The 14,790-nt window shown below is 65.6% G+C and overlaps 1 protein-coding gene across 2 annotated transcripts; it reads left to right on the forward strand.

Moving 5' to 3' along the window:
• The first annotated feature begins 33 nt into the window (after nucleotides 1-33).
• CCDC88B (coiled-coil domain containing 88B) lies at nucleotides 34-14,050 on the forward strand. 2 transcript variants are annotated; one of them, XM_044762101.2, is made up of 27 exons: nucleotides 34-177; nucleotides 470-612; nucleotides 781-892; nucleotides 978-1,047; nucleotides 1,125-1,183; nucleotides 1,273-1,356; nucleotides 1,439-1,582; nucleotides 1,802-1,947; nucleotides 2,125-2,206; nucleotides 2,337-2,495; nucleotides 3,032-3,178; nucleotides 3,339-3,447; nucleotides 3,559-3,695; nucleotides 3,778-4,911; nucleotides 7,715-7,842; nucleotides 7,920-8,037; nucleotides 8,767-8,862; nucleotides 8,949-9,089; nucleotides 9,690-9,946; nucleotides 10,267-10,410; nucleotides 10,607-10,793; nucleotides 10,882-11,027; nucleotides 11,293-11,391; nucleotides 11,582-11,606; nucleotides 12,268-12,474; nucleotides 12,618-12,686; nucleotides 13,542-14,045. In XM_044762101.2, exons 1-27 carry the CDS (start codon nucleotides 118-120, stop codon nucleotides 13,887-13,889), a joined length of 4,551 nt encoding a protein of 1,516 aa, XP_044618036.2. In that variant the 5' UTR covers nucleotides 34-117; the 3' UTR covers nucleotides 13,890-14,045. The 2 variants fall into 2 exon arrangements, with proteins under 2 accessions (XP_044618036.2, XP_044618037.2); XM_044762102.2 differs by having other exon boundaries at nucleotides 35-177; nucleotides 11,582-11,748; nucleotides 13,542-14,050.
• The last annotated feature ends 740 nt before the right edge of the window (nucleotides 14,051-14,790 follow it).

The raw sequence follows: 14,790 nt of genomic DNA on the forward strand, positions 1-14,790 counted from the left end.
GAAGGAGGAAGCAGCTCGGGGTGTCTGTGGCTGGCTCGGGATCCCCCACCCCGGGACTTCCTCTTCCTCTCAGGGCAGGTGTAGCTGCCACAGCGGGACCAACACCCTGACCCCGTCATGGATGGGGGCAAGGGGCCCAGACTCAGAGACTTCCTGAGTGGGAGCCTGGCCACCTGGGTGAGGGGGCAGGTGGGAGGGGTCTGGGGAGGGGAAGTGAGCAGCTGAGAGGGGCTGGTTTGGGGGTGGGGGGGTTGGGGGGCAGAGCTGGTGCCTGAGGGGAGGGTTGGGCTCAAGTATGGGCCTGGAACAATTCAGGCAGCTGCGGGTCCAGAAAAGGGGTCCAGAGGCATCCAGGGAATTGGTGACGAGGGGGTTGCGTGGGCTCAGGGGGCAGGACAGAGGGGCTCAGGAGTCATTCTGCCGGTAGGGTCTCCCACCCAGGCCAGCTGATGCATCTCTGCCCCAACAGGCCCTCGGACTGGCTGGGCTGGTGGGGGAGGCGGAAGAGCCGGAGGAGGAAGAGGAGGAGGAAGGAGAGAGGCCCCTTTGTCCGGAGAAGAGGTTCTTGCGTCTCAGCGATGGCGCCCTGCTCCTCCGGGTGCTGGGCATCATGTAAGGGGCATCAGCGGGGGGCCTGGGGGTGCTGGCAAAGGGGCTTGAAGGGAGGGGGCTGGGCAGTCAGCTGGAAGGAGCCTGAGGGGGTAGTGGGCGGAGCCTGGCTGAGAGGACGTGTGCAGGTCTTCGATTACCCCTCCCACCTATCGCCCCCCGTGCCAGCAGTGCCCCTACTTCCCGAGGAGACCCTCGGATGATCAGGGGCCACGGTGGTCCCGCAGCCTGGCGGGTGCGGAACCTGAACCAGCTGTGGTGCCGACTGCGGGACTTCTACCAGGTGAGGGGTCGGGAGGGGGGAGGCTGACCCTGGGACCCGCCTGCGGGAAGGCCCTTGTCATATCTCCTGCCCTCTCCACGCCCAGGAGGAGCTGCAGCTGCTGATCCTGTCGCCACCCCCAGACTTCCAGACGTTGGGATTTGACCCCTTCTCAGGTGCTCTCTCCCACCACCCCTTCCTGCTTCTGCCCCCTCCCCCCACCCGTTAACCCCTTGTGGCTTGTGCCCTGCAGAGGAGGCGGTGGAGGAGCTGGAAGGCATCCTTCGGCTGTTGCTGGGGGCGTCAGTGCAGGTGAGGTGGGGGAGGAAGGGCAGGGTCCACCTTCGGCCCCGGAGGCAGGAGGCTCCTGAGCCAGCCACCCCGCCCTTGTCTCCCTGCAGTGTGAGCACCGTGAACTCTTCATCCGGCACATCCAGGGCCTCAGCCTCGAGGTCCAGAGTGAGCTGGCTGCTGCCATCCAGGAGGTATGGCTCTGGACGGGCCTCCTACCTGGGGACACCCTGCCCCCCACCTTCTCAGGCTGAACTGCTCTCCCTGCCCACCCAGGTGACCCAGCCCGGGGCGGGCATGGTGCTGGCCCTGGCTGGGCCTGAGCCTGGGGAGCTGGCACCTCCGGAGCTGGAGATGCTGTCCCGGAGCCTGATGGGGACACTACTGAGACTGGCGAGGGAGCGTGACGTGGGGGCCCAGGTAGGGGTAGCAGGGGCATCGAGGACCAGGAGGAACGCGAGGACCACGGCGACCCAGATATGTAGGGGAGATGGGGTTAGGGTCCAGGTGTGGGGTTGGAGTCAAGGGTCTTGGGGCCAGCAGGGCTGCAAGAGCCAGATTCAGCTCATGGTGGTTGGGGCCAGATGTGGGGGGCATGGGATGGATTACTTCTGACTCCTGACCCTTGACCTCCCACAGCGGTTGGCTGAACTGCTGCTGGAGCGAGACTCGGCCCCCTTATTGCCTGAGGCTCCTTCTAGGACTGCCCCGGAGGGCCCGTCACACCACCTGGCCCTGCAGCTGGCCAACAGCAAGGCACAGCTGCGGCGCCTGCGGCAGGAGCTGTGAGTGCGACCCGCTGGGAAGGGGACGGGGGTGGGTGGGGGTGGGGCGGGGGGGGGGGGAGAGGGGCAGATCAGGCCCGGAGCTGGGGGCCCAGCGCCATGGGTACGGCTGGGATCAGGCCTGGGAAGGGCTGAGGGTGGCGGAACCCAGACCCCTCCAGCGTCCCTTTCCTCCAGGGAGGAGAAGGCCGAGCTGCTGCTAGACTCCCAGGCGGAGGTGCAGGGCTTGGAGGCTGAAATTCGCAGGCTCCGCCAGGAGGTGCGCACAGATGCTCCCCGCCGCGTTCCCTAACCCTCTCTCCGCTCCCCTCCCGTCCCATCGCTTCTCCCCGACCCTAAGCCCTCTGGCCCGCGGCTGGCCGTTCCCAGCCCCGCGTCGTCTGGTCCAGGCCCAGGCGCTGTCGGGACAGGCCAAGCGGGCCGAGCTGTACCGCGAGGAGGCGGAGGCTCTGCGGGAGCGGGTGGGCCGCCTGCCCCGCCTGCAGGAGGAGCTGCGGCGCTGCCGCGAGCGGCTGCAGGCGGCCGAGGCCTGCAAGGGCCAGCTAGAGGTGAGCGGGGGGCGGGGCCACGGGGGCGGGGCCTGGGGAGGGGCGGGGCCTACTGGGGAGGGGGTGGGCCGTGAGGAGCAGCGAGCTGGGGTCCAGAAAAGATGGAATCAGGCCTTACGGAGGCCACAGTGACCGCTGGGAGAAATGGGTGAGGCGGTGTCTGGGGAAACGCTCTCTGGAGGATGGGGACGATGTGGGGAGAGGTGGGGCTGTAGGTAAGGTTAGGCCCCCGAGAGGAAGGTGGGCCAGGTGTAGGGGAGGTGGTGTCTGGAGAGAGCAACCAGCAGTAGAGCTGCTAAGCAGGGTCTAGAGAGATACCGCCTCGAAGGGTAGTTTCTGGGAAGAAGGGACGGAGCCTCCATAGGAGAAGGGCGGAGCCAGGTGCTAGGGAAGTGGTACCCAGAGAGACCCTGGAGAGGGAGGAGGGGCCTAGAGAGCTCCAGCGGCGCAGGGTCCCATGGTGGGGGGAGGCAGGGTCTGTGGCCCTGGCGTGCTGGGGGTCAGCATCCCAGCACGGTTCTTTGCCCCCCCACCAGGAGGAGCGGGTGCTCTCAGGGGCTCTGGAGGCCTCGAAGGCGCTGCTGGAGGAGCAGCTGGAGGCCGCTCAGGAGCGCTGTGCTCGGCTGCATGAGACTCAGCGCGAGAACCTGCTGCTGCGGACCCGGCTTGGGGAGGCCCACGTGGTGAGACTGCCAGAGAGACCCCGGGTGACCCCAGTGGTCCCCCAGGGTTCCCTAGTGATCCCTGTGACCCCAACTCCTTGTGACCTCTAGTGACCTTCTGGCCCACACACTTGGCCTGGCCGTGGGGGGGAGGGCTTGCCTGACCCTGCCCCCCCTCCAGGAGGTGGACTCTCTGCGGCATCAGGTGGACCAGCTGGCAGAGGAGAACGTGGAGCTGGAACTGGAGCTTCAGCGGAGCCTGGAGCCCCCCCCAGGCTCTCCTGGGGAGGGTGAGTGGGACCCCAGTGGAGGGGTCGGGGATGGGGGGTTGCCTGTATTGTCCTGCAGATCTAGTGGGGGCGGCTTCTGACTTCATCCCCTTCCCCCGGCTGTTGCCCCAGCACCCCTGCCAGGAGTGACCCTCTCGCTGCATGATGAAGTGAGGGAGGCAGAAGCTGGGCGGCTGCGGACCCTGGAGCGGGAGAACCAGGAACTCCGAGGCCTGCTACGGGTGCTGCAGGGACAGCCAAGGGGCCAGGTGAGTCCCGCCCCCTACCATCCTGGCAGGTCCTTCCTGGCATCCTCCTCTGGTTCTGACCGTCCCTCTCTTGTGCCCTCAGCCCCCCCTGCTGGAGGAGCAGAGTGAGGACTCCATGGATCCAGAGCTGGATGCTGCTCCCCAGTCTCGTCCAGGCTCAGACCACGGCCCCGAGGGCTTGGTTGGCCAGGGAGGGGATGAAGGCCCCCAGGCCTTGGACCTGGCTCCCCCGGCATCAGACTCAGCCCTCGAGGGCTTAGCCGAGTGTCCCCAGGCATCTGATTCGGACCCACTGGTGATGGAGAGGCCCCTCCAGACAGCTGCCATGGCCCCCCAGACCCCAGACTTGATGCCCCAGGAGTCAGGCCCCGCTGCAGAGACACAAGAGTACCTGGAGAAGGCTGGCTGTGGAGCTCCTCTCCAGACCCCTGCCTCTGTGGCCCCACCTCAGGGTCCAGAGATGGAAGTTCAGACCCAGCTGTTGCTGGGAGGAGAGACTGGGGAGTTGGTGCCCGAAGCCCAGGGGCCGAGACAGGAGGGCAAGCCCGGCCCCTCGGACCCCAGCCTCTGTGTGCAGTTGGAGGAGCAGGAGACCTCAGGCCCGGGGCTGGACCTACCCCAGGAGCAAAGAGAGGCCGGAGAGCAGGAACAGAGGCTGGAGGGGACAGTTGGAGACCCAGCCCAGCCAAGACCACAGCAGAAGCAGGAAGGGGCCCCTGAGGCCCAGGCCTGGGAGGGGCCGATCCCGGAGGAGATGTTGGTCAGTCGTGTCACAGAGCAGGAGGCCCTCAAGGAGGAGGTGGTGCGGCGGAGGAGAGAGGCCGAGGCCCTGCGAGCTGAGCTGGAGGCCCAGGCCCGGAGGCTGGAGGCCCGAGGCGCGGAGGCCGCCCGCCTCTCCGAGGAGCTGGCTCGGGCGCAGAGGGCAGAGGCCGAGGCCCACCGGGAGGCGGAGGCTCAGGCCCGGGAGCAGGCCCGGCTGCGGGAGGCCGTGGAGGCGGCTGGCCGAGAGCTGGAGGCCGCCTCTCGGGAGCGTGAGGCGCTGGCTGAGGCGCTGGCCGCTGCGGGCCGCGAGCGGAGGCAGTGGGAGCGCGAGGGGCCCCGGCTGCGGGCCCGGGCCGAGGTGGCCGAGGCGCGGCTGCATGTGCTGGAGGGCGAGGGCCGCGGGCGCCTGGAGGAGGCTGAGCGGGAGCGCCAGCAGAAGGAGGCCCTCCAGGAGGTACGTGGGGCTCGTGGCTGGGCCAGGAAATGGGGTTCTGGGCGGTCGCTGGGGTGTGGGTTCTTCCTTCCAGCAGCAGCCACGGAGAGCCCAGCACCGAGCTGGGCCTGGAGACGAACAGACCAAGCGCATTCCTGCCTTCCCAAGGCGGGCCTGGCCTGGGACCCGGGGCAGATGTCCCCTGCCTCGGATGGGGTGGCTGTAGGAGTAGAGAAGAGTGTGGGCATGGAGCCAGACTGCCCGGGCGCGTCTCCTGCTTTCTGACAGTGCACTTGCCTCCACCCCAGAACCTCCTTCTGGAAAATGGGAGGACTCTTCACAGCTTCCTCCGCGGGTCTTTCTGAAGACCGAGGGAGACGAAGGAGTGAAGAGCCCAGTTCGTGCTGGGCGAAGGCTCCAGACACATTGGTTATTAAGGGCCAAGTGCTGTGGGAGCCCGTGGGAGAGGGGGCTGATGCCGGGGTGGGGTCGGGGGGCGGCTGTGGGGAGGGTTCTGAGGAGTGGTCAAGATTTCACGAGGTGGGGAAACGCACTTCATCCAGAGAGAACGGCATGTGCAAACACTTGGAGGCGCTAAAGATGCTCAGGGCCCTGGGAGGAGTGGGGGACAGGGGCTGGAGAGGTGTGCTGGGCCAGCTCTGTAAGTGTTCTGTAAGTGCACCAGGCAGGAAGGCCACCCAGGGGTGTGGGCAGACCTATGGGAGGCTGGGTTTGGGGAGGGTCACCTTGGTGTGCAGGGGAACCTGGGGCCATTCGGAGGCCGTGCCAGTGGTCCAGGTGGCAGGTGAGGCTGGCTGGGGCTGGAGCGGGGGATGGAGGAGAGAGGGGGCCTGGCACCTCCGTTATGCCTTCATTCAAGTGTGTTTATGGGCATCTCCTTGGCACCAGGCCCTGTACCAGCCTGTAGGCACTAACAGTCTGGGGTGGAGACAGCATGGTGCAGAGAGCCATGGGGTCCAGGAAGCACATTGGACTCAGGCTGAGGCATGTCAGGGAGGGCCTCCTGGAGGAGAGGAGAGGATGGCAGTGAGCCAGGAGGAGGTGCAGGCACCAGTTTGTAGGGGTGGGAGGAGGCGACGAAGCAACGGGGAGGGTTTTCTGGCCAGTGGGGCCTAGTGCTGGGGGGAGGGTGTGCTGCAGGTGAGGAATAGAATCTTCCAGCTGAGCACAGCTCCCAGTTTCATCCCTGTTGTACAGACGAGGATACTGAGGTTCAGAGAGGAGGAGTGATTTGCTTAGAGACCGTTCCCGATGGAGAGGAGGGGGAACCCACTGTTGGGTTGAGCGGGGTTAGGTATCGTGCAGGGCAGCCCTGGGGAATGTGAGAATTGGGAGTGCCAGTAGGAGGGTAAGGCCGAGAGGCTGTCTTTGGGGTCCACTCTGTAGGATGTGACTGAGAGATGCTGTCAGGCAGACCTGGGTTGTATCCCAGATCCCCTACTTTCCCAGCTGTGCGACTTGGGGCAACTTACTTAAGCTCTCTGAGTCTCGGTTTCATTACCTGTAAAACCGGAATGCAAACGACCTGCCTCACAGGAGCCTGTGAGCTAATGAGTGGAGAGAGCTTGGGGCAGCACGGGGCACTGAGCATGGGCTTAATCCGAGGAGACGAGGAGATGGAATGCCAGCAGGTGGGCAGTAGAGGGGAGGGGAGGCCTGGCTGGCTGGAAGAGCTGGCTCTGAGGACCGAGAGGGGAAGAGGATGAGGACAAAGGGGAATTTCACGAGATTTCCCGGTTGGAGCAGTTCCTGATGACTACTGGGTGTGACACAGGAGGAGGTGGCTGGCTGGGGACGTCAGGGAACCAGGGGCTGAGGGGGTTGGCCCCGTGGGCTGGGGGGAGGGCAGGAGGTGCAGCGGAGGGGACGCTGAGGGCTGTGGCCAGGGCCTGGAGGCGGGCAGGGCAGGGGTCTGGCCTGGGATTCTAGTCTCCTTCATCTGCACCACCATTCTTCCTACCCTCAGCCTTGGACTCTGGTGGCTGCTGGCCCACAGGCAGCAGGGCCTCATGGGACTTGTAGTTTTTCAGCAAGGGGTGTCGGGAAGTGCAGTGACCCTGGGAGGAGGCCTGCGTGGGGTTGCTAAGCCAGGAAGATCAGATCAAAGGCTTGTCGACTTGGTTTCCAGAGGCAGGATTTAGAAGGAGGTTGGTCAGAGTTGGCCATTCCCCATGGCTTCATCCTGCCAGGGCCCCCGCACCTGAGAATGGTTTGACCTCCTGCCCTCTGGGGCCCACAGGCCAGAGGGGGCCTCCTGCCCCCTTCTATAATGGTGCGGCCCAACCGCCACAGGACACAGGCCGGCAGCATCCCAGCCCTCCCCCTCCCGGCCCCCACTGTGGTTAGGCCTGGCCTTCACAAGTTCCTGTCCTCTGTGGCTGAGGGCGCCCCCCAGACCCACCTCCGTCGAGCCCCTCTTTCCCTCACATGGCCAGTGTGGCCTCAGCATGGAGGGTGCGACCAGCTGTCACTCAGCACGTGAGGACCCGTGGGCTCAGAGAGGTGAAGACACTTGCCCAGCGAGTGTCTCTGGCTCCTGGCCCCGGGGCCCCCCTCACACCCTGCCAGGCTCTCAGTCCACAGCTCTTTCCTATTCCCTCTGCAAGGCGACCAGGCTTTGCTCCCGTTTTACAGATGGGGGAGTAGAGGCCCAAAGGGCTAAAGATACGTGTCCAGGGTGACAGAGCAAGGACAGAAAGCCAGGTCCCCTGACTCTCAAGCCTCTGTGTCCGGCCCTCCCCTGGCCCCTGAGAGAGACTGGTGTCTGTCCTTCTGGCCCCGACCCTACTTTCCCTGCCCTTAGGAGCTGGAGAAGGCCATGGTGCGGGGCCAGGAGCTGGGGGCCCGGCTGGAGTGTCTGCAGAAAGAGCTGGAACAGGCGGCTCTGGAGCGCCAGGAATTTCTGCGGGAACAAAAGTTCCAGCACGAGAGGTGGAGCTTTGCGTGAGGGGCAGAGGGGGGCAGGCAGGGGCTTGGGGAGACGTGGGTGCCGAGGCTTCTCCTGGCAGGTACCAGGGCCTGGAGCAGCGGCTGGAAGCTGAGCTGCGGGCGGCCGCCACCAGCAAGGAGGAGGCGCTGATGGAACTCAAGTCGAGGGCCCTGCAGTTGGAAGAGGAGCTGTTCCAGGTGAGGCTGTCCGTGGGAGCCGTCCCAGCCCTCCCTCCATCCCACCAGCAGACATCCAGGGCTGTGTGTGCTCCCGGCCCTCCAGCGCCCCCTCTGGTCATGCCCCTCGATTCTTGGCCAGTTGCTCGCCTTGTGCCTCCCCTCGGGGCCTGTTGGAAGGAGCACTGTGCCGAGAGTCACGCAGACTCTGCCCAGACCGTGTGGTCTTCTTGGGGCCGGCTCCCTCATTCCTTAAATGGACAGAACCCGGTGGCTCTGCTCTGGGTGACTGCTGTGTCTCTCCCGCGCAGGCCCCACCACTTCCTGGTGAGCTCAGTTACTGTCGTGGGAAGTTGGTAATGGTTTCTGATGCCCCTGCTCTGTGTGGCTCAGGGCTCAGTGCTGGCGTGCGGTGGGGCCCTGTGTCAGGCCACCGCCCTCAGAGGGCTCACAGTCCACTGGGACAGAGGCAAGAAAACAGGCGACCGTAACCCAGGGTGCCGGGGCCACTGGGCACCCATAGGCTGCCTGGCTGGCACGCATGGGGTTGGCCAGAGGAGGTTTTCTGGAGAAAGCGGTGTCAAAGAACCTGGGGTGCAAAGTTGCGGGATCTTGGGGAGGGAGTGGGGTGGAGGGGTGGGCAGCGTTAAATGCTGCTGAAGGGGGAAAGGTCCACTGGTTTAGGTCCCTGTGCCCATCCCCAAGCCACCACCACTCCCCTGAGTGACCGCCCAGGGCCTCTGCTTGCAGCTGCGCCAGGGCCCTGTGGGGCCGGGGCCCAAGGATGGTGGTGAGCCGAGGAGTGTGGAGGCCCAGAGGGGGCGGCTCATCGAGGTGGAGCGCAGCGTGAGTGCGGGAGCTCGGTGGGCATGGGCGGGGGAGGGGTGCCCCAGCAGGCTGGCCACTCTTCACCCTGCTCTCCTTCCGGGCAGAATGCAACGCTGGTGGCCGAGAAGGCGGCTCTGCAGGGGCAGCTGCAGCACCTGGAGGGGCAGCTGGGCAGCCTGCAGGGGCGGGCCCAGGAGCTGCTGCTACAGAGCCAGCGGGCGCAGGAGCACAGCAGCCGCCTGCAGGTGGGTGGCGGCCTGGGCGCCCCGTCCCTGGCCCCTTATCACTGCCCCTTGACCCCTTGGCATCATTTCCTGTCCTTTTCCCTGCCCCAGCTCCCAGCCAGCTGCCCCAACCTGTTCCTGGTCATGTGGATCGTGCCCTCTGACCCCAGCCACCCTGTTCTGCACCCCTCCTCCCCATCCCTGCCCTCTTCCGCTTGCCCCTCCCCCGACCCTGCCTCCTTCCCCTGTTCCTACCCCCTTCTCCGTCGTCTGGTCCCCACGGCTGTGCCCATTTCATCCCGTCTCCAGTCCTCTCCTGCACACCCAGCCATTAGTCCCTTCGCTTTCTCTGCCCCGTCGCAGCCCCTTCCATCCCATCCCTGCCTTGTGCCTCTTTCGCTGCCCTCCACGCCCTGGCGCCAGCACCTGCCTCCCAGACCCCCTCTCCTCTCCTTGCTGATTAGCTTCTGCCTCAGCTCCCTGCTGCCCCTACCCCAGCCCCTGCCTTCTCTGCAGCTCTCTCCTTGTCCTCTGCCCAGCCTCAGCCTTTTGCTCCCTGTCCCTTACTGCCTGTCTGGCCAGTGATTCCACCCCAGCGGCCCTGCTCGCTCCTCTGCCCAGGCCGAGAAGTCTGTCCTGGAGGTGCAGGGCCAGGAGCTGCACAGGAAGCTGGGGGTGCTGGAGGAGGAGGTGCGGGCGGCCCGCCAGTCCCAGGAGGAGGCCCGAGGGCAGCAGCAGGCCCTGCTACGGGACCACGAGGCCCTGACACAGCTGCAGCGGCGGCAGGAGGCCGAGCTGGAAGGGCTGCTGGCCCGGCACCGCGACCTTAAGGCCAACATGCGGGCATTGGAGCTGGCCCACCGGGAGCTGCAGGGCCGGTGAGCCTCTCCTGGTACCTCCTACCCGGGGCAGACTCCTTTGGTGGGTGTGGCCCCACCCGGGAAGCACCACCACCCAGCAGACCCACCTTCTCTGCTGTGCCCACTCTGGCATGGCGGGGCCCACGCTCTTCTGGGGTGGCTCACCTTGGGGTTCCTCTATCATCGGGAGTGCTGGGCGCCTGGCAGGCATCTTGCCCCATGGCTTTGCTCGGGGACCTATGCTTAGGAGAAGGCAGACCCCCAGGTCCAGACAGTCCGGCTGCTTGCTTGCCCCAGCCCCAGGTCCCCGCCGCTCTCTCAGCCCCTGTCCGTCCCAGGCATGAGCAGCTGCAGGCCCAGAGGGCCAACGTGGAGGCCCAGGAGCTGGCCCTGCTGGCAGAGCGTGAGCGCCTGGTGCAGGATGGGCATCGGCAGCGGGGCCTGGAGGAGGAGCTGCGAAGGCTGCAGAGTGAGCACGACAGGTACCAGCCTTGGCTCCGCCCCTCTCCTCTCATGCCGGTTCTCAGTGTTCCCTTCTGTGAAGTGGGCTGGTGGTGAGTTCGTCACTGTCCTTGTGGGGTCTTGCTGTGCCTTCTTGCCCCAGCACGTCTCCTCTGGCCCTCATGAAGGGTCTAGGGGGTGAGTCCTCTTGGACAGCAGCTCTCCTTTTCTCCGCAGAGCTCAGACGCTGCTGGCGGAGGTGTCACGGGAGCGAGGGGAGCTGCAGGGTGAGCGCGGGGAGCTCCGGAGCCGGCTGGCCCGGCTGGAGCTGGAGCGGGCACAGCTGGAGGTGCAGAGCCAGCGACTGCGCGAGTCCAACCAGCAGCTGGACCTGAGCGCCTGCCGGCTGACCACGCAGTGCGAGGTGTGCTGAGGGACGGGTGGGGAGCGGGGAGAGAGCGGAGGGGGTGAACCCGTTACACCCCCATCTGCCCTGCCCCCGGCCCTGACAGCTGCTGACGGAGCTGCGGAGCGCCCAGGAAGAGGAGAACCGGCAGCTGCTGGCCGAGGTGCAGGCCCTGAGCAGGGAAAACCGGGAGCTCCTGGAGCGCAGCCTGGAGAGCCGGGACCACCTGCACCGCGAGCAGCGCGAGTACCTGTGAGCGGGCTGCGGGCGGGCCCTGCCTAGCTGCTGGGAGCGGGAGGGGTCCTGAGACGCCTTTGGTTGTTCACGGGGAGATGCCAAGGGAGGTCCTGGGAAAAGGGCTGGGGCTGACCGCCCGGGGCTCAGGGCGGCAGCAGTTTATCAAGCCACATGGGAGTCGGTCAGTGTGTTAACAACCAGCTATACCAGCACGCACCTGCTGAAACCTCAGCCACCTCCTCCCAGCCTCATGCCGGCCTCCTCCTCCCCATCCTCCCAGGGACCAGCTCAACGCCCTGCGCCGCGAGAAGCAGAAGCTGGTGGAGAAGATCATGGACCAGTACCGCGTGCTGGAGCCGGTGCCCCTGCCCCGGACCAAGTGAGCGGCCCCTCCACCCGCCCAGGGCCCGGGACCCTCCCAACCTAGCCTTGCCCTGCCCTCAGACCCCTGGCCCAGCTCAGGTCCAGGCCCCAGCTCGGGTTGGCCTGGCCTTTGCCATCCCTGACGTGGCCCTCTCGTTCCTCCTTCCTCCCTGGCCTTACCCCTTCTTGTGCCCTCTTGCCCCCAGGAAGGGCAGCTGGCTGGCAGACAAGGTGAAGAGGCTGATGCGGCCCCGGCGGGAGGGGGGCCCCCATGGGGGGCTGCGCCTGGGGGCCGATGGGGCTGGCAGCACCGAGAGCCTGGGGGGCCCCCCAGAGCTGGAGCTCTCCGAGGGCAGGGAGGCGAATGGGACAGGTGGGTTTGGGGGGCCCGGTGACCAGGATGGCTCCTACCCCATGTCCCCTACTCCCACTTGGCATCTCCCAACACCTGTCTCTCCTTTTCTGTGTAGCTTGCATAGTGCCCCCCTTCCTGCTGTACTCCCCCCTCCCCCTAGATGCTTCCAGTAGCTCTTTGCCCTGAGTTCCTGCCATGTCCCCCTCGGCTGGCACCTCCCTTCTGCCTGCACGGCCACCCAGCCATCCACAGCAGTGCTGAGGACCTCAGAGAAGCAGGGGCCTTTAGTGAGAGGTCACTTATCCTAGTTAGCAGATGATGAAACCGAGGCCCAGGGAGGGGAGGCGCCTTGCCCATGGTCATACAGTGAGTGAGTGTCAGAGCCAGCACAGGGTCCAGCCTCCTGTCGCCACCTTTCTTCACCCAGACCCTCCCCCTGCCTCTGCAGCCTCCTCTCCTCGCCCCTGTGCAGCCTCCCCTGCTCTGCTGGCCCCTCCCTGTGCTGCGCTACACCCTCCCTGCCTGTACCTCCTGTAGGGTCCCCATCACCGGCACCCATGCGCCGGGCCCAGAGCTCCCTCTGCCTGCGGGACGAGACCCTGGCAGGTGGGCAGCGGCGAAAGCTCAGCTCACGATTCCCTGTGGCACGAAGCTCTGAGTCGTTCAGCCCCGGGGATACCCCCCGGCAGAGGTTCCGACAGCGCCGACCAGGCCCTCTGGGGGCGCCCAGCTCCCATGGCAAAGGTGAGGGACAAGGGCCCTGCCCCCAGTACCCCCTAACTCCTTCGGGGAGGGGTGCTTCCCTCCTGTCCTCTGTGTCTCCCCACGAACCCTGCCCACCTCTGCCCTGGTCCCCGTGGCCCAGTGGCTGCCTTGTGCCTCCCCAGGACCCGGCGTGGGATGGGATGGCTCCATCGAGACCCTGGCGGAACACGAAGCAGATGCCAACCGAGAGGGTGAGTGGGGGCCTGGGAGGCAGTGGGGCCCCTGGCAGACCTCATTCTTCATTCACTCATTTGACCACGGGCCTTTACCAAGTGCCGGGCAGGGTGCGAGCTGGGGATACAGGAGGGCACATTCTGGTATGGGAGGCAGACAGTAAACAATATGCATAAAAATAATGATTATCGATCGTAGCCCTGTCCAATAGAAGTATGGTGGGGGAGCTACATGTGTGATTTAAAATTTTCTAGTAGCTTCATCACAAAAAGTAAAAAGAGAGGAAATTAATTTTAATAGTATATTTTATTTCATTTAATATGCCCGAGCTGTTGCCATTTCAACGTGTAGTTGATGTGAAAAATCACGAATGAGATATTTTATATATTTTTTTCATACTAAGTCTTTGAAGTCCAGGGACATCTTACGCCCGAGCACGTGCGGTTCAGACCAGCCCCATCTCGCGTGCTTGGTCCCAATTTGGGGAGCGCCACCCTAGAAGCTCAGGAGGCAATAATGTTCTGGGGCAAAAAGGAGACGAGAACGAGGGAGGTCGAGAGTGCTGGGTAGGGGGTTGCGGTTTTAATCAGGGTGCTCAGGGTCTCTGCAGAGAGGAGGTGAGTTGGAACAAAGACTTGGAGCTGAGAGTTTGTGGTGTCGACGTCTCTGGGGAATGGCATTCCAGGTGGAGGGAACAGCAGAAGCAAAGGCCTGGCATGTTCAAGGACTGGCTGGTGCTGCTGGGGGAGGAAGGGGAGAGCTGAGAGGCGGTTAGAGGGGCGGAGGGTGGGCAGAAGGGTGTGGCCTTCGGGGCGCCTGGGATGCTGGGAGGCCCCCCGGGGAGCCTGCCTGAGCTGAGCCTTTGTCTCCAGGCCTCGAGGTGCAGGAACCGGAGAAACGTCCTCTCACCCCTTCCCTCAGCCAGTGATGCCATGTGGATGGGGCGCCCGGCAGGGCAGTCTTCTCACCGCTGCAGTCTCAGCGGGGACCCCAGGCAGCCCAAGAACTTGGGGAGCCAGGGCACCCGGGGCAAGTCCTGGGACAAGGAGGCCTGGGCCCCCGGATCCTGTGCGGCGTGCACTGGGGCCCGGAGATGGAGCCGGGATGAGCTCGAGGACAGGGGGCATGGCCGGCCCCCGCGAGCTGCTCCTTGCTGGGGCTCTGGCTCTGCCACGCGGCCCACGCTGAGGAGGCAGTCTCTGGGGGACCCCCCCAGCTGAAGGAGGCAGGCCGGAGTGGGCAAGAGAGCCCCCTGCCCGGTCCAGGTGGGGAGTCAAGGACCATGACCTGAGGACTGTGGCCTGGGACCCTCTCTGAGCCTGAGCTGGGACTGAGGGACCTGAGAATAAAACTGGGATGCAACCGCCGGAATCTGCACTCTGCATCTGCTGGCTGCATCAGAAGCCGCGAGGCCCAGGACACGTGTGGCCTGGAGCCTGCTCTGCTGGGGCTGGGGAGGGAGGTGTCTGTGGCCGTAGGCCTCCTTGCCCTGCACGGGACAGCAAAGGGCTTTCTTCAGGGGAGGGGACCGTGGGGTGGGGGTTCTGGTAGCCAGCAGTGGGTGGGGCCTGAGTCTGGGCTCAGCCTTTGCTTTCAAGGGGGGTCTGGGCTCCAGGATGTGGGGCACTGAGGCCCCAGAGGCCCTGCCCCCTTCCTTCCCTCCCTCTTCTCTCCTCATCCTCTCCCCCCACTCCTTTGGGGGTGAGCCCCTCCCCAGGGAGTTCCCAGCCAGGTAGGGTGTCGCCTGGAGCCAGGGGCTGTCATGGAGGGACAAGAGAGGCAGGAGGGACACAGGGTCTCTGCCCGGGGCCTCTGGGACGCCGCCCGGGAACAGGGCAATTAGGCTGGGTGGCAGGACGTGAGTCAGGGCAGCTGGGTGGCCCCCGGTTGGGCGGGCTGCCCGTCTGAGGTGAGGCAGCCTGAGCCTGAGGGTGGGCTGAGCTGGGAGGGGTGCCAGGCCAGCCTCTCCAGGGTGACCTGCAGCAGCCGCTCACCGGGTTTCCACAGCCCCCCTGGGGACAACCCACGGCCCTGCCTGCCTCTCAGCCAGAGCTCCAGAGGCCGGAAGGGTGGGAATGGAACCCCCAGGCCCCGGCTTGGCCAGCAGCTGAAAGCTCCCTC

Source organism: Equus asinus, chromosome 17 (genome assembly GCF_041296235.1).
Source record: "Equus asinus isolate D_3611 breed Donkey chromosome 17, EquAss-T2T_v2, whole genome shotgun sequence".
Classification (NCBI taxonomy): Eukaryota; Metazoa; Chordata; class Mammalia; order Perissodactyla; family Equidae; genus Equus; species Equus asinus.